At 41.7% G+C, this 25,438-nt stretch overlaps 1 protein-coding gene across 4 annotated transcripts in view; it reads left to right on the forward strand.

Annotated features, from left to right (window-relative positions):
* The window catches only part of PLXNC1 (plexin C1), a 97,606-nt gene that overhangs the window by 51,172 nt on the left and 20,996 nt on the right, over nucleotides 1-25,438 (forward strand). For all 4 annotated transcript variants that reach the window (XR_008308547.1, XM_053255788.1, XM_053255787.1 and 1 more), the window contains 9 exons: nucleotides 4,509-4,703; nucleotides 4,821-5,021; nucleotides 9,078-9,171; nucleotides 11,952-12,062; nucleotides 12,854-12,957; nucleotides 14,001-14,048; nucleotides 16,466-16,587; nucleotides 20,906-21,104; nucleotides 22,565-22,711. Coding sequence is in view for 3 of the 4 variants with exons in the window: in XM_053255788.1 (XP_053111763.1) it covers nucleotides 4,509-4,703; nucleotides 4,821-5,021; nucleotides 9,078-9,171; nucleotides 11,952-12,062; nucleotides 12,854-12,957; nucleotides 14,001-14,048; nucleotides 16,466-16,587; nucleotides 20,906-21,104; nucleotides 22,565-22,711 (1,221 nt within the window). In the remaining variant the exon portion in view is untranslated. The remainder of the gene's footprint in view (nucleotides 1-4,508; nucleotides 4,704-4,820; nucleotides 5,022-9,077; nucleotides 9,172-11,951; nucleotides 12,063-12,853; nucleotides 12,958-14,000; nucleotides 14,049-16,465; nucleotides 16,588-20,905; nucleotides 21,105-22,564; nucleotides 22,712-25,438) is intronic.

A 25,438-nucleotide genomic window follows, 5' to 3' on the forward strand; every position in this document is an offset into this window, starting at 1 on the left:
CAAAATATACTTGGAAAGACTGAAAATGTGTTTGGGGTATTTTTAGAAGAAATTCTGAACAACATACCTACCAATACCAGATTTTACATGGACAATCCTGCAACTCTCCCCTGTTCCTCTCTCCCTTGCAGAGGTGTTGTTAGGTGCTTAAAAGCTCCAGGGCCTAGGCTCACAGGGCCTGGCTGAGGCCCACAGCTTCCCCACAATTTGGTAATTAAACCATTTCATGCTTTCTTCCATACTCTTTTATCATTCATTCATTCATTCATTTATTTATTCGAATTCTATACTGCCCTTCCAAAAATGGCTCAGGGTGGTTTACACAGAGAAATAATAAATAAATAAGATGGATCCCTGTCCCCAAAGGGCTCACAATCTAAATAGCAACATCAGATAGACACCAGCAACAGTCACTGGAGGTACTGTGCCGTGGGTGGATAGGGCCAGTTACTCTCCTCCTGCTAAATAAAGAGCATCACCGTGTTAAAAAGTGCCTCTTTGCCAAGTTAGCAAGTTAATATTTTCTATTAAGAGAAAATATGCCTTAGTCGAAAGGGATGAGGGAATTAAAGTAGATGGTGTCAACGTTAGCAACCTAAGATATGCTGATGACACCGTCATTTTAGCTACTTCCTAGGAAGATCTACAAAACCTAGTAATAGAAATAGCAACAAAAAACAAATGGGCCATAAAATAAATACAAAAAAGACTATAACAATGTGCATAAGTAAAATGAGATTTATCTCTCTCTCATGCACACACTTCCAAATGGGGGAGGAATGGAGGTTGGAAGAAACACAAGCAAACTGGCTTTCAAATGCACACAGGCACATACAAGTTTTCAAGCTGGGAGGGAAGAAACACATACACACAAATGGAAGTTTTCAATGTTGGGGTTCATGATTATTTATCTTTCCCTTTGGGGAAAGTACAAAGTATTCTAGAAGAGTTCTAAGGAAAACTACCACTCCAGTTAATGGAGTGGAGTTTAGTTGCTGTATCATCACTGTTTCTTAGCTACTACCAGTTCAAAGTCAGTGTCTTCCATTACCATTTCTGTCACTAGTTGGATGCTACTTTCAGTATTGCTTGAAGCATAAAGCAAACTAAGGAACATGCATGGAGATCACTATAGAGTCCACATAACTAGTTTATTGACATTCAGATAGGAAAGACCTAACCCTATCTAATAGCTACCTATTGAATAGGGGTGGGTGGGGGAGAGATGTTTCCATCTTCTCCCTAGGAGGAAAGGAAGAGGACCGACTCACCACAGGAAGTACCTGGGGAGTCAAAGCAGGGGTCATAGAGTATAGGCAAGGAGACCCTCACTAACTACCAATGCCCTAGTGGTGATTAGGATAGCCGTTGCAAAAGGTCGATATCACTGGAACTCCATCTCCAACATTCAAGTGGAGGTGAGACTTCTCATGTGTGTGTGTGACACACACACACGGTTCATGTGGGGCGGGGAGGACAAAGTGGTATAAGCAAGGGAAACAAATCACACAGAGACAAAACAAACAGATAAGTCCTGGGTTTTTAAAAAATGTTTTACTTTTCTTGAGGAAAGTGCCAGCTTTCAGATCCTCCTGGGAGCTTTCAGATCTTCCTGGGAGCTTCCTTGCTCTGAAATTACATTCAAATGCCAAGTGGGCAAGGAGCACAAGACTGCAGGTGAACCAATCAGGTGGTGGCTGCTCCTCCTGGGAGAGGGCAGGACTAGCAGCAAGAAGGAAGATTAACCCTTTTTTGATTCTGCTGGTGATGGTGGCGGGGGTGGTGGACTCCTCTTTGGCAGTGGCACCCAGCACCACTCATGGGACGGGGAGAATAAACGCATGGTGCCACTGTTCACAAAGGGTGCCAGAACATCCTGGTGTGCACACACACCCCAGATCAACCTCTGAACATTGGTGAACAGTGCAGCTATTGAAGGAGGACTTGGCTTCAGCCACATTAATGGATCCATCCACTTCAGTAAGAAAGTATAGAAGATGGAGTACAATGACAGCATCACCAGTGCAAGATAATAATCTTGGCCATTAAACTCAGAATGGCAACCCACGAGGGCACAGCCCAAATGCAACAGAATAGCTCAGGTTTGATGCTGCAGTGTGTGCAAGAACCACCACTACCAAATGTAGGGTGGAAGGGTCAAGACCAAAGAAATCTTGAGGTCTTGTCTGCAGATGACAAACTGATGCAGCATCCTAAAGTTACTTTAAAGGTTTCATAGAGGCACCCCCACCCCACAATAGACTTAACATTCGGAAATAGCCTTTTAGGTTTGTAATGGCAGACAGCGCAACTTCATTTATTTATTTGACATATTTAAATACTATCTAAACATATGTCTAAAGGTGGCTTACAAAAGTTAAAATTCAGACCATAAAAATTAAAATACAATTTTTCAAAAAAGCAATAGAAACATGATAAAACTACTTAAAAATCAACAAAAAGTCTGGTTAAACAGGTACACTTTGAGCATTCTTCTAAAGACTGCCTGAGATGCTAGAAGCACTTATTTCACATTAGGAATGCCTCTAAGATTTTATCCATTTGACTTTTTCCATAGATTTTGTGGTTCTGGTTTACCTTGTCTTAGGTGCACAGCAGCACTAATGCATTTGCTTGGATGTCCAGAATGTGTATGGACCATGGTGCACAAGTTGTTAGCTCTGGCTTCAACTCTGAATTTCTTCCGTTCATCGTTGAATTTTTCCCCTTTTATGCTGTTAAATCATGCTTAGAAGCAATAGTTAAATATTGCATAATTTTTTGTTTTGAGCATAAACAATTACATTCCTTGGCAGCCTCTCTTTTACTTGATCTGTCAACTGTATGACTTGTAGTGCTGGTCTAGTTCCCCATTTTGAGCCCCCTCTAACATGCTAGTGCTTGTCTAGTTTCCCATTCATTTAAATGGGGAACTAAGTTGATCAGTTGGAAAGCGGGTAAAATGGAATCTGCCAAGAAATGTTGGCATATGCAAATGACCCCCAAAAGTGCATTTTAAAATTGTGCATATTTACAGCTGAAGGAAATAAATGATGAATGGAAGAACCAGCAAGCTGCTGCAAAAGCAAACTCTGCATACTTAAATTCTGAAAGTATAAAAAGCAGTTAGAGTGGAATAACAGGCAAATCCAATCTGTGGAATGGAATGGAGCTGAATGGAACAGGAGAGCATTATGGATTGCGTTGCTTTTGCACATTAGACAGTACCTCTGGAGCACTATTCCCTCTAAGGTGTGCGCACGTGCGCGTTCGCAAGTTTTCTGATGTCCACACAGTTAATTTTAGATTCCACTCAGGTTGAATCATGAAGGTCCCACTCTGAATGCATGTGCACACACGTGCCTTGATACTGCCGCCCAGAACAAAACTCATTCCACAAAGAGATGGAAAAAATTAGAGGGACCACTGCTCTGGAGCTACAGTAGAAGGTACATAAATATACCAGGGCTGTTCATAATCTACACTAAAAAATCCAAGTTCTATGAAAAGAAAAGCAGTTATACAGATAAAAACTTGTAATATTTATTCAGATTGTTGCCTAATTAGGGTGCATTATTTTGTCCTGAATACCAGATTTGGCATAAATTTAATTAATTAAAAATGGTAAGGATCTTGGTCTAAGCATCTAGCTGTGCTTCCATGGATATTTATAGCTGCAGTTAAGCTACAGACTCCTTACTAAACCCTTGCACTGCCCAAATATCAAGTCCCATTATGACCTGACATTGAGATTTTTGGGAGGGGCCATGTTGGCCCCTCCCAAATGCCATGTCAACTGTGTCAGATCAGGGACAGTCAAGCTCCTCCTTTTTTACCTGGGATGTGGATGGGGTGGGGCAGAAGATAGGCAGTATGAAGTTATCCTTGTTTTGTAGTGAGCACTCCACCAGTCTTGCCTTCTGGCATCCCACCTCCCCACCCACCTTCAAAATCCCCTTGGAGTCCCTTAGTGGTGTGGGTGGCTCTGAGATTTGTAGTTGTTCTGAGGCTGGCTTGAATGGTCCCTATGGAGTGAAGAGGATGTTGCACTGACTGTCTCTTGCCCCACATGGCTCACAGGTAAAGGAAACGGACTGGGTAGGGCAGGTACAGTCCGACAAACATGTTGGAATTCTTGAGTTCTGACAACAATGAGAGGAAGAGGCTTCGGGCTTGTCAGAGGCTCCCTGCTATCATGACGGAACTCTCTCTGATGATGATTGACATACCAGACTGATGTGACTGCATAGCTCTACTGCTTATTGTGTAAAATAAATGAGGTTACTGTAGGGATTGTTGTAAATAGTCCACTTTAACTGTCATAAGGACTACTGGTTAAATCAATGTAAGTACTATGTAAAATCACACTGAAATCAGTGGAATTTTAGCAGCTTGACTCTGCACAGAATTGCATCCAAAGTGATCCTGACACATTTTATCAATATCTATTGAATACCTTGTCATGCTCTATAATTTTCTCAGTTTTGTTCTCTTTTTTTAAATATTAGAACTTTACATGCCGCAGCGACCCGTGTAATTTTACAACGATTAAGTCTGAGAAAGGAACTAAAATTGTTAATATCGATCTAGAAATAGAAAGGAAACGTATAGCATGTGGAAAGTTGCGATATGGCCCTGATCCTAAATTTATTCGCTTTGAACTGACAACTGACATGGAACCCGATCTGGAGTTAAAAATATACGTAAGTTGTTTTTTTTCAAAACACATGTGCACACACACTCTTGTTTTTGAACATTCGTGTAGTAATTGCATTTTACTGCATGTTTTATGCTTTAACTTATTTGTCATTTCTTCCCAGGGAGAAAATGACAACTTCAAAATTTTAAGAAGTGAGATTGAAGTTTATCTGTCTCACATGACTGATGAGAAATTGAGAAATCTAACTTTCACTGTTCAGAATATTACTAAGACTGAAACTTTTAGCATTATACACTGTAGAGCCAAGTGGGAAAATAATTTTCCTACTAGCAAGTTTGATAAATCCAGCGTGAAAATTTATGTGAGTAAAAACCTATTGATTCTTTTTTTCATAAAACTTCTTTAATTGGTCACAAATGTTGCTCTGAAGTTCAACGTTACAATTTTAAAGATATTTCATAGTCAAGTGACCTTTCTGTAATTTGACTGTTCCAGTTACTATGCAAACTTGCTGGAAACAGTCTGTATCATTCTGATGAATTAAACTATCTGCCCTCAGTGCCGTGGGCAAATTTCAGATCCCTTGAAGAAATTGTGTAACTTCCTCTGCTACAAAATACAGGTGTCAAAGTCACTGCCATTTGCTGGAGCAAAGTCTGGTAAATCTGTTCTCTTCAAAGATCTGCTATCTATAAAGATTGAGTGACTGAGAATTGTCTATGTGTGTGCGCGCCACACACACACACATACACAAAGTGATGGTTGCTTCTTATATATTATGCTCTAGTAAACCCAAGTTTGCAACATGATGTTTCACTTTCACTATGGGCTATGTTAGGTTTGAAACCTGTGTCTGTTTTGCAGTATACAATATACTTTTAGTCACAAATCAGACCAGCAGACATTTTACAACTTTACTGCGGTTTCAAAGCATACAATCAAATGACATGAAAGGCAGGCTAAGAAATTACAGGTACAACAATTGCAGACTTTTTATGGCAAAGTAAGTGGCTTGATTAACAAGCAGAAGGTTGCCGGTTTGAATCCCTGCTGGTACTATATTGGGCAGCAGCGATATAGGAAGGTGCTGAAAGGCATCATCTCACACTGCGCAGGAGGAAGCAATGGTAAACCCCTCCTGTATTCTACCAAAGAAAACCACAGGGCTCTGTGGGCGCCAGGAGTCGTAATCAACTTGACAGCACACTTTACCTTAAAGTTTCTATGAATCACTATTAAATCTATAAGGGAGAGAGAAATGCAATGGGAGATTACATGAGAAAACAAATTTTGGCATTTAAAGATTATTAGCCAAATAAAGATTATTAGTCTAATAAAAAACTTTTAATTTTATAGTTTAAATATTGCAATCAGTATGACACACATTATTAGCATATGTCTTTATTGCTATTACATTAAAAGAAGTGCACTATTAAATTGAGATTAAGAAAGATTCTTATTAAATTGAACAAAGTTATTCACAGGACTCTTCAAATAAATCACAGTCTATCCAAGAATAAAGCACAATTCTGGCTTATTCTATCCAGAAATTTTCAAATAAGCCACAACAGCTCATGTTTTATTTGTAGAGCTCTGGTTAGAATAAACCAAGGTCAGCTGGTTTAGATGTCACAACCGATCCTGGCTTGTTTCTAACCACAGTTAGAAGTAGAATTCTTCTGAGTCTTGCATGCAAAGGGGAGTGGGGAGCACACATTTCTGAAGCTCTGAGACATCTCACCAAGCCAGAGTTTAATCTGGCTTCACATGACATTTGAACCAGCTCAACTATTTGGCCTTACTCCAGAGTGATACTTTCAAGAAGGATTTAATATCGATCCTCTCCTCTCATGTGACTCACACATCCCTGCAGATGTGTGAGTTGCTACTTCAGACATTACAGAAGGTGTACATCTTCTCTAGACTCTTGAAAGTGATGTTTGAAGCCAGAGAGGGTAGAGGGCAGTTGCTAATAACTGCTTGATAGCAATTAAGTGGGGGAAGGGTAAGAATGGCATCAACTTTATATTCGCTATTATACTGGAGACATACATTAATAAGTTATTATATATCACTATTTACAACTTGCTGTACATTCACTGAGCCCCATTATTTTGTGTCTTTTTCCAAGTTTATAGGAATTATTGGCTGACAGGTGATTAAATTATTCAATACAAGTCTCGTTGAATTTAATTGGATAAGTTAGTCGTGACTAACTTGTCATATTAATCTTAATGGGACTTCATTGAATAATTTAGCCAGGATGGCAGCCCTTGAGTAGGGAAGACTAGGATCCAGATGGAGGATGTGTTGGCAGGGGGTATTATTTGTATTTAAGCATTTTTTAAAAATCGCTCTTTCCTGAAGGATAGGTGATTTGGTTGTGTGTTCATGTGCATAAAGGATCACTGGGGGCACCAGAAATGTTCTGGCCCTGGGCATGCCTGGTTCACTCGGGCCTGTGTTAATTCCTACTCTTGATGTAAGAGATTATTGACATCTGCATGCATAGGTCCAATCCACATTATTTTTACCCCTTGCTAATTTGGGGGGAAAGGATTGCAGTTATTGGGCCTACATAAAGTAATAGGCCTATGCAGTCTAAACAATGCCAGATCATACCCAACAAAGATACTGTTGGGAGGGCCAACAGCCTACACGCACATACACAGGTTGTCAGGTCAGATTGGAAATTTCCCAAAGTTGTCAGTTGCCATTTAAAACTTAAAGGAATTCTCCCTTTAACTTTTAAGCAGCATCCAGCCAAATGGCAATCAGTCTGCCTCTCAGGTGAGGGTTGGTGGTGTTACATAGGAAGTCCTCCATTCATATGCAACCAGGGTGGACCTTGCTTAGCGAATGGGACAAGTCATGCTTGCAGTTGCTACCACAAGACCAGATCTCCTCTCCTGTTTAATTTGCTGTTTAACTTTCAAAGCAGAGCTGGTCTTATGGTAGCAAGCATGAATTGTCCTCTTTGCTAAGCAGGGTCTACCTTGGTTTGCATTTGAATAGGAGACTATATGTGAGCACTATAAGATATTCCCCTTAGGGGACAGCGCCTCTCTGGGAAGAGTATTTGCATGCAGAAGGATCCAAGTTCCTACCCTGGCAGCTCTCTAGATAAGGCTGAGAGAAACTCCTGCCTATAACCCTGGGGAATTCACTGTCAGTCTGGGTAGACAGTACTGATCTAGATGGACCAATGGTCTGACTCAGTATAAGGCAGTTTCCTATGTTCCTAAATGGCCCACATGCCACCTCTCAGTTGAGAGGCAGCACGTGGGCCACTTGAAAGTTGAATGGTATGTTAGACATCCAACAGTTTTGCCAGGACAGAAGGGTTCTTACTTGGAGTTCTGACTGTTGGGGTGTCCCTCCTGTCGTGGCAGAACTTTCTCCAGAGGGCATATCAGGACTGTCATGACTACACAGCCCTGTAAATTAGACCAGGGCTACACAACTTCAATCCTCCAGCTGTTGTTGGACTACAACTCCCCTTGTCCCTGACTACTGGCCACTGTGGCTGGAGATGACTGGAGTTGTAGCCCAACAACAGCTGAAGGGTTGAAATTGTGCAGCCCTGAATCAGACTATAAGGTCATTTACACAATCAGAAACTGTGTTCTACCTGGGTTTGGGAGCTGTGTGTGCTCCCAATTTTTGATTGGGTGGAAGCAAGATAAGAGGAAAAACTACCCAGGTTTTCTTCCTAACTTGCTTCTACACAACCAAAAATTAATTGTGGCTACACCACAGTCTTTGATTGTGTGAATGACCTATATGTGTGCATGGCTTCCTAGTTACACATTAGGCTAGATCAGATGTTCATGAATCCAGGAGTAAATTCTAGCTTCGTGTGACATTCCTAGGTCTCAGGAGCTCATCCTCCCCACTCATGAGAACTGGAACAATTATATTTCTGATTCTTGTTAGAACAAGCCAGGATTGCTTGCTATATTTGAATGGAGTGATCCTGGCTTTTCCAAACCATGATTTGAAAATAAACCAGGATCTGAACCTAGCTTCACATTACATCTGAATTAGCCCACTACATCTAAGGTGCAGATATAAGGCAAGGTGGGCCAGGGGGTGATGGCAGAAGGAACATTTACTTTATTTGCTTTGTCATGCTATGAATAGGCCATAAAATGCCTACTTTACATTTCTATATACGTTTCCAAATGCAGAAGTATTTTATTTTATTTTTTGGCAAAATGTGGTCCACTTTCAGTAATTTAATTTATTTTTAGCATCAAGGACTCTTCTCTTTTTCTTTTAATCTTAGATGTGATAAAGGAACTTTGAACCACTTCCTTTTATTTCTGTAGACAAGGGGTTTTTTAAAGGTACAAATCATAGTGTGTTACAATAGTCCATAGCTCATTTTTATTCATTTGACTTCTTTATTATTTAGGTCAAAATGGGAAACCTGGACCTTGAAGTCCCAAGTAAATTGCCCAGTTATCCACTTCTGTATCTTCTTTTGTTCATCCCAATAGCAATTTTGGGTATGTGACACTATACATCTCTGTAGTGTTTCGTTTGTTAAAAAATGACATACATGTTTGTATAATTTTATTGTATAATTATATAACTGTATAATTATTAGAGCCCATATAGTTAAAGTATTCAGTATATGAAATTTGAACTCTTTCCCCACACTTCATTGTTCCTCTGTGTATCCATCTCCTTTACTTATCAGGCCTTCCCATATAGAGGAGGGCTACTAATCAACTGTGAAGTGGTTCACTGAGGACACTAATCATAGTCTAAACATAAGAGAACTCCTTAGGTATTGTTTCAAAAATAAATTCAAAATAAATACATTTCAAGCACCTTCTTCTAGGTGAACTCTAGCAAATAATTAAGTAATTTCCATTGAACTCAGTGGCCTCTGGAGGACCAAACTAGATAAAACAGTGAAAAATCATGACCAGGTTTCATGTCTCTTTAAATTTTTGCAAGAAGCTACTGTGCCTCTCCTTCTCAATATGGATTGGAACTGTTTTGCTGGGAGAAGAGCTTAACTCTTCCTCACACGTATACAGGCAGTTCTTCTCTAATGGGACAAATATCAGCTTTGAAACAGTGATTTTCATCAGGGAAGCTGCACAGGAGACAGGGGTTAAACACTTCCTTCCCTAATTAAGGTGCAGCCTTGATCTGCATTGGCTGCTCTGGTGCTGGCCAGCATTTAAAGATATGGGGGGATCCAATCATGCATATTTCTCACCATGTCTACTTTTGCCTTGAATGCGTGAATGATTTAAGGGAGGCACTCAGCATGAGATGACTATTCCCAGACCCTGGGAAAATATGTGGGTACTGGCAAACGTGATGGGCATCTCTATGTCATAGGGGTCTGCTGGGGCCAGGGCTGTCCTTAGAGAGCCCTGGCAGGGTGTGGGGCCCCCTTCCAGTTAATTCTAATGGGGGTTAAAAGAGTGGGGCCTGGGGCAGTCACCCTGCTTGCCATGTCCTAAGGACAGCCCTGGCTGGGGCTTGCTGCATAAGAAAAATGGCCCCAGTGATGTCACAATGGGGTGGCTGCAGAATTTCTTAAAACTGCTTCCAAGCAGCAGTGCAGCGCTCCAGCCATTGCAAACAATTGAAGTGTCTGCATTTTAAGTTGTGCAGCAATTCCGGCAGATCCCTACCATCGACAGAAGGCTGCCTGTCATGTCAGCCACTGAAAATTATCTAGCATACCTAGTCATAGCTCTGTTTAGAAACCAACTCTGCTTAGAAATCTTTTCACAACCTGGCTCAGTAGGTTCATGACTTTTTGTTAACCACATCTGTGCTGATTAGATGGAATGGCAGTCTGGGAAACAGATTCCCAGGAGGAGAATAGTAGGAAGCACTACAAGTCATGCATAATGAGTTATATAAGGAAGTGGGTCGTGATTTGTCATGAACATGGCAAGAAAGGAAAAGGCAAAGGATGAATATTTGTTACAACTGCTGTTTCAATTAATATGTGCCTGGCAGTGTGTTTGGAGTACGGGTGGTGTTGAGGCTGTAGCGCAGTGGCATACCATGTGCTTTGCATGCAGAAGATCCCAGGTCCGATCCCTGGTATCTCCAGGGAAAGACTCCTGTCTGAAACCCTGGAAAACCACTGCTTATCAGAGTAGACATGATTGAGCTAGATGGAGCTAACTCAGTATAAGGCAACTTCTTATGTCCCTATGAGGATGTTTAGGGCTATGCAGATTCTCCTACTGGATTCTAAGGAGAATATAAACACCAAACTGCAATCTGGGGTACAGTTGAGACAGGACAAAAATAATCCCTCATCCTAGACACTGGAGGCAAAGTTAGCCTTCATCCCAATGGTGCTTCTAAGTGTAACCTTCCATTTTACAAATGATGCAATCCCACAGTAAGAACTAAAAGAGCTGTTGGATTCTAAAAGGGAATCCAACAGCTGCCACCCAACATCATTTAAAACAGCAGACATAGAATATCAACAATCAGGCATGTGAAAGCCTACAGGAATAAAATGTCTTTGCAGCAGTGAAAGATTAAGAGTGGGCTGGTTAGAATGATACCGTCCCTTCCCATGTGATGCCTGTCAGGACGTCCCATTGGTGCTAGGCCATAAGATTAAATTCCAAGTTTCTTTGTTCCTCTCTGAGGACAAAGAGGCAGCAGCCATGATTCCTAGAATGCCTTAAGACTTTGAAACATCTTTTATCATCCTAAGTAAATCAGCCTTCCAATCTAATCACAACTACTTGATCAGGTAGTAAGCACAGAAATATGGCATATATTCTTTCATGAACCCTGTCACCTATTATTAAGATCATCTGGAGAGGTTCAGTTATGGTTGCTGCCGGTTGTGACTTGAGACTGGGCCTCCTCTGAGGCTGCCCTGGGGCTCTGGAGTACACTCCCTGTTGAAATAAGAGCATCTCCTTCTCTGCTTCCTTTTAAGAAGACCCTCAGGACGTACCTGTTTTCCCAGGCTTTTAACTGAAATTTAAATTTTACTGTTTTTATTCACTGAGATTGTTTTTAACTGTTTTATATTGTTTTTACATTTAGGTTTTATTTATCATATTTATTTATTTATCATATTTTTATACTGCCTGATATGTACATCTCTTTGCGGTGTACAAAATAGTTTTTAAAACAATATTTAAAAATAAAAGTTTTTACTTTGTACACTGCCTAGAGATGTCTATATCAGGCGGTATAGAAATATAACAAATGAAATAAACATATTTATAAGAAGTATGTATATGTTGTAGATGGCTCATTCATATTTCTCTTATTAATTCAGTTTTTTCAGTTCCAATTTATATGACCCGAAGAAAATCTAAGCAGTTAAATCGCAAACTGAGTGAACACTTGGAACTATTGGAATTTGAACTTCGTAAAGAGATACGCGAGGGTAAGTTTACCTGGACTTGGTGTGATTGGTAGAGTAGATTGATACCTGGAAGTGTTTGGGTATGAGGCTCCAGTTCAGTAAAGTGCACACTGCATGTTTTCCATGCCATGCCATTTCTTAGTTATGATAAAATATATAATTCCTTTTAGTACTAAGGAATCAGTACTAGCAATTAGTGCGATAGAATGCTTTTAAAGCCGCAAGCCAAAGTACAGCAATACTGAGAGCAGCCACATCCTCCCAGTATCAAGGGGTTGGTGCAACATACTCAGGTTTAGCCACACTGAAGTATAGGCCTAGTGTTTTCCAATTTGCATATATTAACCCTGAGGATGACAACGATTAACTAGGCGGCCAGATGTAAAATGCTGACCTATCTAGTGAAATCCTACATGATCTGCTCTTTACCATGAAATTGAGTCTTTAAAACCCAGGGGGGCAGATTGTGGTTGTGGCTCGGTTTTAAAAAGAGCACATGCTCCTCTGCCTTGCAGCTTCTGCTGGTAGGGTGTAAGGTCCCACTCCTCCTTGCTCTCCACTCAACGGCACTTGCCACTTGCTACCATCCATTCACCCTGCTAGCTTCAACTTTAGTGTGTTTTAAGAATACTGGATAAAGGACATGCAATCAATATTGCACTTCCCACAAAAAGGGAGTGGAGGTGGTGGAGAGAATGCATACTGTGAGAATTGTCTCTAATAACCACTTTTCCAGGTCGTATTGAAAGCTGCAATTAAGATAATGTTATATTTTAAAGACTGGTGCTCCAGGGGATCTTTGTTTGTTACAGGATTTGTTGAACTACAGATGGAAAAACTGGATGTGGTTGATAGTTTTGGAACCATTCCTTTCCTTGACTACAAACACTTTGTTCTTAGGACTTTCTTCCCAAAGGTAAATGACTGCTGGTATTTTTGTTCTAATCCTTCTATAGTGAAATAGCCTAAATAAATAACATGTAGTGGCTTACAAATAATGACAACAATGATGTAAGGGAAATGCTTAAAAACGATGCAGTCACTTAACCTCTTATCCTGCTCATTCACTGGTCCTTTCATCCACTCTTCCCTCTCACTTCTCCAGCCTATAATGCTGTAGATAGGAAATCAGTTTTCTTTTTATCCAACACCTTTTCTCTTTTCGTGGCCTCAGTTAGTGATACAAAAGGTGTATTGAACTATGCTCTTCCAATGACTGAGAAAGATACAAGAAATCAAGGAATCTGATGTGGCTCATATATATTAAAATATGTATATCTTGACTTATGTATTTTTAAAGTCCTTCCTGTTGTTTTAAATTTTCACACCACTCCTTGCTCAGAACCAAAATTAACATCATTTCATGACTGTTTTCCTCCAAGATTTCCTTCATTTACATAACCATTATTTCTAGGCTGAAAACAAGGGGTTGATTTTTAAAAAACTGATTTTTGCACTGATAGCCTAGACCCCAACACAATAAATCTGTGTTTAATCCATCCTTCATTTAAACTCTGTATTTGATCTTTGATGGAAATAAACATTGATTGATTCATCCTTCATCCTTTTTGGGGCATATTGTGTTGCAATGATACACCATTCAGAAGGCCTGATCACCAAGTGACAATCCACTAAAAAACCACTAAAAGTTGACTTCAAGTCAAATAAACTATTGTGTGATTCCATGCTACATTTGTTTATAATATAAACCTGTATGTCATAGGTTTAGAAGAAAGTACTTTTATGAAAAATAATTTCCTTCAATATACAGTATTGCTTTTTTGCATATCTAGTCCATTCAGTTCTAACTTCTTGCAGAATAAGTGCAGTTTAGTCACATGGGCAAGTCTAAATCACCACTGTGTTTTGCTATAATACCATTATTATAATAATGGTATGTATGTCTAGCAATTTTTTTAAATTTCTAGCAATAAAATATCTACTAATCTTTTATTTTAGTCTGAAGACTCTTCATCTGCCTTCACTGAAGACACTAATGAATCTCTTGTAAGTGTTTATATATAATTGTAGCTTTCTTGGAAAAAGTGGGCAACTTGTTCCTTAGAAAGGGACACACTGGCTGACATCCAGACTAGAACTGTACTGGCTCAGAAGTGCTTGACATCCAGACAAAAGCTGCACTATCACACAAGGGAGATAATGATCTATTATCTCTCCTTGCCTCTGAAGTCCACTGTGCATCCAAAAAATATATCCCTGAGGGTTGTGCAACCTTCCTTTTTGGAAGGCTCAGTGGGCTTCAGAAGGAAGGTGAGATGGTTAAAAATCTCCTCTTCCCCCTTGCTTTCTGGCAGTGGATGTGTGGCATTGCTGCACCAGTGAAATTCTAGCCTGGATGTATGTTACTGATAGTAGGGTGGTGGGGGGTGTTTTCATTGTGAACTTATTTTATTGAATTTTGCCTCCATGCAGATAATACAACAGATTCATTCTGTCATAAGCTGAAAGCTATAGCTGTAGCATACATATATGTGCACAATTCACCTGGATTCCCATTTCATCTTCATGCAAACCATAGTTATGGACAAATGGCAAAAGCTAAAGAACCTACCAGATATAAACTAGTAGATGAAACATTTAAAAGCCTCTTTAAAAATATGTGTGTTTAATAGTTATTTAAAAATACTGAGGGAGGGAGCATGGCGAAGTTCTTCTGGGAGGCTGTTCCAGAGCCGAGGGGCCACAACCAAAAAGGCCCTGGCTCTAGTCTCTGCCAACTGGGTCTCTGTTAGTGAGCAGGACCTGAGATGCCAAGTAGAGGGCCCTGGCAGGTTTATATGGGCAAACTGAAGTTGGAAGCTTCAGTTGGAGTTGGACACAGCAGGAGTTTTTGTGCAACATCCCCAGGCTGGGTGCGGGGAGTGGACTGAGGTTCATAGTCTGATCCGAATTCTGACCAAACCATGGTTCCATGGACCGTTTTAGTCCAGTTTGGCCCATACAAAAACCGGTTTGGTGGTTTGAGGGCACATTATGGTGGTGCTGGCAGTGAGCAGTGCCTTTAAACGTAAGCAAGCAGGTCCTTACCGGCATGACCGCAGCTCCAGGTAGTTTCCTAGTGTTATGGTGCCCCCCCCCCAGTCACCCACGTGTAGCAGCCATGCAACTCCAGCACTCACCTGGCCTCTGCGTGTGGGCTTCTGTGGGGAGCACTGCCACACCAGGAAGCTGCCTGGAGCTGTGGTCATGCCAGTAAGGACCTGCTTGCTTACTTTTAAAGGTGCCACTCACCACCCCCAGCACCACTCTCACTGGCCTTCGAACCGCTGGACTGATTCCTGTTTGGGCATAACTGGGCTGAAATGGTCCGCAGAACTGCGGTTGGGTCAGAATTTGGACAGGACCATGAACCTTGATCTGTGCATACCCCTATCCCAGTCTGTTTGCACTGTTGGTCTAACCTCGGTGATGGGCTTCCACTCTTACAAAGCACTTCCGGAGTGTGGGCAGCACTTGGAAGTATTGGTGCTCTTGTGCAACAGTGCAAGCACAAGGAGACTAGGGAAGTCTGTGAGGGCTTCTGGTGCATCCCTGCAGACCCTACTAATGTGCATGCTTGGTTAGGAAGTTGACAATCAAGATCAGCCTCAAAGGCCTACTTTCTGGCATGACATTGTCACATATTTTGTTGGCTGTGACTAGAAGTAGGGCTTTTTCTGTGGTGGTCTTTTGGCACTGGAATGCCTTTCTGGGGAGATTTGGCAAGCTTCCTCACTGGCATAAAACATGTAGGGCTTTGAAGGTTACCACCAGCGGTGCTCCCACAAACCAGGTCACAAAATATAAGAAAGCTGTGAGAACCCTCCTCTTTTGACTGAATCTTTTTAGAACACCTGTAGAGTTTAACTGGGGAATTAAATTCTGCTCCGATTCTGATTGTATTGTTTTATGACTCTGCTGTAGTATTGCTTTTTGATGTGTTTTAATTGTGTGCAGTTGTGTTTTATTGTGACATTCAGTTGTCATTTTGTGAGCCCCTTACGCCTTGTCCTTGAAAGGTGGGATATTAAATATTTTAAATTAATAAAATAACATTCTCTTCACTGAGAGAGAACAAGAGCCTTATTTATGTAGCAGTGAGGCCATATATCCATGACTATTATTAGCAGAATAGGTAACAGCTGGGGAGGACCAATAAACTAATTCTTACCATAAAACCTGTTTGTATGATAAGAAAGTTGAAGTTTTAATTTTTCACACTCTTCTGTTTAGAAGGAGGAGTGCAGCAACTCTGAAAAACCACCTAACACTCACTAGCAAGAGTTAATTGATTGAAATATATTACTTTGCCTACCTCAGTTGCGCATCTTATGATAATGCAGTATCATCCTTTCTAGACTTCTAGGATGTGGCATCACATTTACAAAGAAACAGATATTTTTGTTGTCCTTTAACTATTGCAGAGTAATCCAGGTCACAAGGATGAAAGCATTACTGCGTTAAATGCATTAATTTGTAATGAGAAGTTTCTGATTACTCTGATTCACACTCTTGAAAAACAGAAAACCTTCTCTGCGAAAGACAGGTATGATATAAAACTTGCATTTGTCAGCCTACAGAAATACAGAACATGCTTTATATCCTATATAATAAAACGCTTGGGTGCCTGCGGCCGTGTCTGCATCCGTGTCTCCGGCGGGTGTTCTGTGCATGCGTGGTGTGCACGTGCGCAAAACACGGCAAAAGGGAAGCGGAGTGGGCGGCCGCCGCCATGTTGGGAGCATCGGGGAGGCGTCCTCCCCGCGGCCACAGCGGGGGGATTGGGCCCACTGGCGGCGGCGGGACTGGGCCCAATGGCGGCGGAGGCCGCGGGGGGGCGACTGGGCCCGATGGCGGCGGCAGCCGTGGCGGGGTGCAGGGCCCTATGGCGGCGGCCGTGGTGGGGTGCAGGGCCTGCTGGCGGCAGCAGCGGCGGGGTGCTGGGCCCGCTGGCGGCGGCGGCCACACTCGACCCTGCTGGCCACGCGGTGATGGTGGTGCGGCGGGGCGGGGGCAGCCCGGCGTTCTTCTAGCACCCGTTAATGTAACGGGCCTAATGTGACTAGTAATACATAAATGCCAAGCTTCCTTTGGTTAACTCTAGATAGCTTCCTCATTATTCACTTTTGTACTCGCAGCAGTACTCAGAATCTGTTTTCATCAAATAAGCTCTTGGAAAAGAAATGCAACTGTTAGTTATAGATTTATTACAGCCACAACAATGGAAATATCTCAGAATTGAAATCAGTATCTGGGAATATTACACAGTTGTGTTGCAACAAAATATTCAGAGTAAATTGAACTAGAAGGCACTCTGCTGTAAATGAAATTAACACATAATGGTGTAAATGATTTATGTTTTATGGATACTTTCTGTCTTTTCAGACTAATCAGTGAGGCAAAATTGGAAGGGGGCCCCAACTGGGCGCCGTAGAGGAGTTGCACCAATGGCTTGGCCTCAAATAATTTGAGCGTTGTGGAAACGTATTGGTCACCTCTAGTCCATAGGAATTTTAGAATGGCAGTGGAGCTCCTCTGAGCGGTGGGGGCAATCGGCCTTTCTTGGGCCAGAGGCATGTAGAGTAAGGGTGTGCAATTTGGGTTTTTGGTGATTCGGTTTGGGACCCGAACCAAATCGCCCCCGTTCTGTTCTGTGCCCGAATCTGGGCTACCCGAATCACCCCTGATTCAGTTCGGATTCGGATTAAATCTGAATCGATTTGGGTAAGAAAAAAGGGTCCCAGGGGCAAAATAGTGGGGTGGGGTGGTAGTGCCCAATGGTTGGAGGCTACCACCCAAATTTCAGGGGAATTGGGCAAAGGGCTGATTTTTGGGGAATTTTTGAAGTTTTAGTGTCTTTGGGGCAGATCGGGGGCATAGCGTGGGATCTGGGCAAAAAGAGTGGGGTGTGGTGGTAGTGCCTAATGGGTGGAGGCTAACACCCCAATTTCAGAGTGATTGAGCAGAGGGATGATTTTTGGGGAATTGTTGAAGTTTATGCATCTTTAAGGTTTTTCCCCATAGAGAAGCATTGAGGTGTCAGCAAATGTATAGCTTCACGCGGGGGGCAAAGGGGTGGCCTAGAGCAGTGTGGAGTTGGTGGTAGTGCCAGGTAGGGTCAAGGAAGCTACCTGAATTTTTTCAAAGGATTTGGGCAGAGGGCTGATTTTTGGGGAATTGTTGAAGTTTACGCGTCTTTAAGGTTTTTCCTCATAGGGTATACATGGAGCTTTCAGCAGCCCCATAACTGCACTTGGGGGGTGCTGGGGTGGCCCAGAGCGAGTGGTAGTGTAGTGCACATAGGGTGCCAACCACCCCCATGGGTTTCTAACCCATGGGGTACAGGGTTCTGTTGTTTCAGAAGTATTCTGAGTGTGGATTCTATGATAGCTAATGAGATTTTCAATGAAACACCATGAATCCACTCTAATTTGCTATCATAGAATCCACACTCAGAGTCTTGAAATTGTGTGTGATGGCTGAATTGCCATATCCTATTTCAGATCCATATCACTTCTGCAGTCTGAGGCTAAGCACAACCCATCTTTAAATCCTGGCTGCGGCCTGGTGATTTGCATAACTGCAGTAAGTTGACTTTTTAGCTGGTGCAGTTCATCTTGGTGGGAATGTGAGGCTGCAGTTTAGCAGTCTCTGTGGAGGTAGTTAGTTGAGGCTTGTCTTGACTGGATAATTTATTGTGATTGGGGTTATATACTTTGGCTTATCTCTTGGCCGGAGATAGGTTTTCTCTCCTTTGACTTCTCGTTTGAATGAAAACCCTCTTTGCCGAAATGTTGTAAAACTGCAGGCTTTGTGTCAAGCACATTAATTTTGAGACCATTGCTGCATTTTGAAAGGTTAAAAAGAGCCTTTTCATTTTCAGTCTTGAGGGGAGATAGTAGTATGAAACTAATCCAATTGTTTCTGCCTGAGAGTTTGAGAGACAGGGCAGTGAACCAGCAATAGCCTGGCAGCTAGTCCATTTGTGATAATCATTTCTGGGAAATTCAAGGACAAGTTGAATTGTTTGAAGAACTCCATGAAAGTTTGGCTGACTGTTGATTCCCAAGAGCCCTGGTGGTGTCTTATGTGTGGGGAGTGGAAGTGGCTGGTCGGAAGTAACTAACAGCAACTGTATTTTTAACCCCTTGTTGGTTCTTTATGATGAATTGGTCAAAAACCTGCTTTAAACTGTCCATTTTTTCTGCAATGACATTCAGACAGCCTAGAATTATTATTGAGGATTCAGCTGAAATTAAACAGGCATCACTGAGTTCCGGTGATGAGGTTGAATGTGGGGTGAGATGTTTGGCTGGGAGCTATGGAACCCCTATCTCCGTGTTTCAAGGAACATCCCTGATTGGCCCTCTGATGAGACAGTTTCAGAGCAGTTTGATTTAAAGCTGCCTTCCGAGATGGCGGCTTACGTTAAGCAGCCTCCTTGGCTGAAGGAGAGGGAGATTCCGTGCCCAGAGCCATAAATCTGTTCTTGGTACTTACAGTGCTCGCAACTCTTGCTGCCGCCTCCGTGGGGGAGAGGAAGGTATCAGTTTTCATTTGCTTCTGCTTTCCTGCATGACCTCCACTGTCATCGACAGGGGTCTTATTGTCAGGGCTCTTGCAAGTTCTTTTCTTCCCCCTGAAGGGAGGCAAGCTCCTGGAAGACTTGCCCAGGGAGGGGGGTAAAGCCCGGGCTGCAGCAGGAGCTTGTGAATTGAGCTGTTAACTGGTCACCATCTTGACTCCTCCTTGGGGGCATAGTCAATAAGAGGGTGCCTTCACTTCTCTTGAACCTGTGTATTGTGTGTGTGTGTGTGTGTGTGTGTGTGTGTCGTGGGTTTCCAGAAGTGGTGTCAAGTAAAGGTCTTGTCTTATGCTTGATACTGCCCTTTCTATGAAATCTCGAGTGTCAAAAATGGCTAGAGGTTGTGTGTTTCAGCTGTGAAATTTACCCCTTTATCTTGAGGTAACTTCATTTCTTATAAAGAGCCTCTTCTAGCACCCTTTCCCTAGTACTTGAAGCTTGCGCAAAATGCTGGCCACATAACTGCTTTTTGGTCTAGACATATCATATTGTTCCCACTCTGATATATATATATATTTTAAATAAATATATAGGTATCTATAGAAATAGTGGTACTGGCCTTATTAAGGCCTAGAATTATTAGAAGGTCTTATTAAGGCATAGAACAGAACAGGTCCTGGCTGTATTTGAGAACTTGCTATGTGAGGTACTCAAATTTGAGTGTTCTTCACCCTGCTTTATGCTGTTAGGAAATCATGCCTTTCCTATGGCAGATACCACACTGGATTCCTTCCAGAATTTTTCTTTGATTCTTTCTCATCTTTAAACATCATCACCCATTTTTTTTCTTGTTCTTTGGGTGTTCTTAGTGAATCTTAGTGACTTAGCATTTACAAAAGTAACAAAATCATTGAGAATTCTGAATGTATTGTATTGAGCTTTATGCAACTTGAGTGATAGCTGGTGGAGTGGCTATGGCTATATAAATCAACATGATGTGCATTTCTAACAGAAGCACTAGAACCTGTGGCACCACTGCTACAGGCCTGGACAGCAATGCCACTGTAGAAATCCAACATTACCATACCTCTTCCCATTTACTACAATGGGAATAAATACGGCAACATGGATAGCACTTACTGCTGGTACTTTACAGTGGTGCTACTGCTTCCGGGTCTGTGGTAGTAGCACTGTATGTTATAATGTCTCCATTAGAACTGTGGATCACGTTGGCCACTATTACTACTTAAGCTGAGAGTAAAATGACACATTAACTTAAATGAGAATCCTTCAGATCTTTCCTTTGTGCCATGAAATTTGTTATTCTTTTTGTGAACAGGTGCTTGTTTGCATCTTATTTGGCCATTGCACTACAAACAAACCTAGTCTACTTAACCCATATTCTAGAGGTTTTGACAAAAGACTTGATGGAACAATCTAGTAATATACAACCTAAGCTGATGCTAAGGCGCACAGAATCCGTGGTGGAAAAGCTGCTGACAAATTGGATGTCTGTCTGCCTCTCTGGTTTTCTTCGGGCAAGTATTATATCTTTTCACAGCTTAGACTGGGATTTTGATTTTTTTTTTTCTTCCATATACAGAAATGGAAAACTACCACTTCTGATATGCTTTGTGATATTGGAAGCTTAAATGTATTCAGAATCTCCTATTGGGAATTCTCCATTCAGTTCAATGGAGGAAGTCCATCTTTATGCAATTTATTTTCAATAAATGGGACCCTCACATCTGAGCACCCACAGATGTCTAGATTGCAATGCTGGTGCTCAGTGTCAGTGAGATGAGGAGTTTGGAGAGCAACAGAAGGACCTATCTAGATGCATCTCTGGAATCTGCCATTTCAGATATTACACATTGTACCCCAAAGTAGAGCACATATATAATACTGCACTTTGCTCTCCAAAAGGCTAGCACATTCTGCACTCCAAAAATACAGTCGTCTTTTCTCATTATATCTCAGTCCCCAATAAACCAGTCTCTTAAAGCTGCTCTCTCTCTCTCTCTCTCTCTCTCTGATATGAATTGCCTGCCTTATTCATTTCCAAAAAGAAACTGTCTCAGACTGGATTTCCAAATTAAAGGCAGCATCTTTTCATCTATTATAGGAGTTTTGCTCCCAACTGGGAACTTTCTCCCACTGTATCTTCAAGCAGTTCAGGATAGTCGCCACTGGTCATCTATGCAGACTGATCATTGAACCCCACGAATGAGCAGCATGTGTGGCTGAAGTTAAAGCCATAGGGACATAGGAAGCTGCCATTTACCAAGTCAGACCATTGGTCTATCTAGCTCAGTATTGTCTTCACAGACAGGCAGCAGCTTCTCCAAGGTTGCAGGGAGGAATCTCTCTCAGCCCTATCTTGGAGAAGCCAGGGAGGGAACTTGAAACCTTCTGCTCTTCCCAGAGCGGCTCCATCCCCTGAAGAGAATATCTTACAGTGCTCACACTTCGAGTCTCCCTTTCATATGCAACCAGGGCAGACCCTGCTTAGCTAAGGGGACAAGTCATGCTTGCTACCACAAGACCAGCTCTCCTCTCCTCAGAACTCCACATCTCTCAGTTGGGGTGTCCCAAACTCAAACGTTGCCTAGGGTCGTCCCATAGGGCTGTCCCTGGCTGGACAAAATCCCTGTCTGAAACCCTGGAGAGCCATTGCCAGTCAGTGTGGACTGACAACCCTGACCTTGATAGACCAATGGTCTGACTCAGTATGTGAAGCAGCTTCATGTGTGGGTTTAATGATAGGGGTTTAATGATTTTTCTTGCATAGAAATGTGTATGATTTTGAAGCAGACTTGGACCAGGACAAGTATTGAACAGGGGCATAGTTATGTGTAGTTTTCCCCATTGTTTCTCTTTTATGCTGCAGTAATGTGATTATGAGGAAGTCCAGGGAATGCACAATGAAATGTAAAGAATTAGATAAATGAGATAAACAACATATAAGCTGTGGATTTTTTAAAATTTTGTTTCTTAGGAAACAGTTGGAGAACCATTCTATTTGCTTGTAACAACCCTAAATCAAAGGATAATCAAGGGTCCTGTAGATGTAATAACTTGCAAAGCCTTGTACACACTAAATGAAGACTGGTTACTGTGGCAAGTTTCTGAATTCAACACAGTGGTATGTTTGTTGACTTGTTAACTTATGTCTTCTATAAATGAAACCAACAAGCTTTGTAAATGAGAAGTTGTATATTATGATCAAGGCTTGATGTATTCTGTGCTTAAAGTCTTCTGTTTAATTAACTTATTTTGCATATTTGATTCTGCATCTACTAGTCATGGAGAATAGCAAGGGCCTGAATGAAATTTCAGGCCCTGGTTATGATAAATAGTATTGAGCCTGCCCACCTTTTCCAAGCATGCCAATACATTTTTCAAGCGTATCTTTGTATCCATCAAACTAGCATGATCCATGCACAGCTGCATATACAGTCATCCCTTGCCAACCACAGTTTTGAGTATATGCGAATGGGAAACTGTAACAGGTCTTGCCAACCATGACCTGAGTATTCACATTTGGCAAGGTTTTTTTTAGTGATTTTGAAGGGATTTCAGAGATTTGGGGTGGGTTCAGAAGTTCGATCTGCTCATTCCTCTTGGTGACCCTTGCTGAACTTGCTGTCCCTTGCCAAAAAAATGCAAAAAAAAATGCTCAGAGGTTTGATCTGCTCATTCTTCTTGGGGATATTACTGGATTTTTAGGGGGGGAAATGTATTTTTCCCCTTATTTTTTTGGTCTTTTTGTGGTCGTGGTTCCCCTAACCTCCTGTTTCCCATAGACTTTAATGCCTCACCAACTGCTAATTTGCCAGTGGTGAGATTCTATCTATGTGGTCGCTAAGAGTTGACACCGACTTGATGGCACTTAATCAATCAACCAACCAATCAATCAAATGTTTAAAAAACAGTCTAAAACTAAAAACTAAAACTAAAATGCATGGGCAAACGGGCAAGCTGGAGGGCTGATAGAGGCCTGAAGATGCCTTTTAAAAACCCAGCCACGATTGACAGGGTTGGGTGGTGGGTGAGAATGCATACTCCTGCCAGTTGGAGCTCCAGTATGTGCCAAAATTTTCTGAACCACATCTGAGAACTCCTAAGTGACATAAGCTTTCCAAGGCCAGGTTTGGGTTTTCTCTGACATGGCCTAAATCAGAACATTTGTGACCTCCCCCATCCAAACTTTCACAGCCCTAGTAGCTACCACATGCCAGTCATTTCAATGGGAGGTTTATGCACACATCTTATGTCTATGGACCCAGTGGCGGCTGCTGGGGGTGGTGACGGGGATCACCTTTAAATGGCGGAGGCCATTTGTGTGGCCAGCAAATGGTCTCCATGCGTGTGTGGAGGCCAGCTGAGTGGCAGTGTTGGTGAGCCGCTGCTGAGCAGAGCTTTCAGGTGTGATGATACGGGAAGTAAGCACCTACTAATTTACACTTAAAGTGCCTCCTGCGGCGCCCTCCAGTGGCACCCACGCCAGCTGCCACTGTATGTACCCATTTCCTCTCCTCACCATGGCTCTGCCCTTCAAAACTATTTCTGCTCCAATGCTATGTTCACCATAAGTCCAATGCAACATAGCAGACCAGGCACTTGACTGTGTCTTATAAGAGTGAGAGCAAAATATTGAAGATGTGTTTAAGGAAGAAACTAGCCCACTCCATGTTCTGCAAACAACGTGTCTCCTGTTTCATCAAACAAGAAGAAAAGGTTTTGCTTCCTCTTTTATTTTATTTTTAGTGATTTTATTTTATTTTCATAATCACCTTATGAAAATAAGGTAATTATGAAGCAGAATAGAAAAACTTCCATTATAACGTGTATTCACCCACTAAATCATAAAGAATCCTGATGAAATTTAACTCTTTTGAACATGTTACATTAAAAAAAACCAAATGTTTCTTAGTGCTGGATATTAAGTAAAACACTTCTTTGATGTATACTGATACTGTATGGGAACACACACACACACACACACACACACACAAAATTACAACTGTAAGTTGCATGCTGCATAAAGGGGGGGGCAGCTTTTGGCATTGCTTACTTAAATGTAGCTCAGACTTGATAGCACAACCATTCCACTCCTCCCATTCTTGTTTTATGTTGCTCATGTAATGTGTGTGTGGTGGGGGGAGGTCCTTTGGATATTTTCTTCAGAAATTGCTGAAATCTGGTATGACTTCATTCCATAACCAAGTCTGCAATGAGATGTGTGTATCTGAATATGTACTGCACAAGCTTGTTTCACTTTGAAAGCACCATCACAAGGGCTGTTAATTTTGTTTTGTTTTGTTTACTCTTCTTATTTCATTAGCATTCAGTATATGATGGACCATCTTGTATAAATTAATAATTTCTTTTCAGTATCTGGCTTCTGTTTCAGGTCTTAGTTCCAAATGTTGTCCCATTGGAGATTTGATCATAGGCTTGGTAATGAGTTTATTGGGAGGCCTTCAAGCCATAGAAATAATTTATTTTATTGATTGCATTTATTTCGCACCAGTCCTAGCATACATGAGGTAGTCTTTTCCACCCCATTTTTATCCTCACACCATCTCTGTGAGGCAGGTTAGTCTGAGAGATGGTAATAGCTTAAAGGTAACCCAAGTGAGTTTCATGGCTAAGTGGGAGTTTGAACCCAGGTCTCCACTCTATAGTCCATTCGCTACACAAAACCTGGTCAGGTGGCAAAAATAATGATCTGCCTGACTCATATGTATGTTTTAAGGATAAATGTGTGGGAAACTTTTCATTTCCCTGTAATAATTCAGCAGGCAGGATCCAGATTAATTAGTCCTTGCTAAGCACTATTGGATAAGTTAGTCATGCTAATGTAAGT

This window comes from Hemicordylus capensis, chromosome 5 (genome assembly GCF_027244095.1).
Source record: "Hemicordylus capensis ecotype Gifberg chromosome 5, rHemCap1.1.pri, whole genome shotgun sequence".
Taxonomy (NCBI): Eukaryota; Metazoa; Chordata; class Lepidosauria; order Squamata; family Cordylidae; genus Hemicordylus; species Hemicordylus capensis.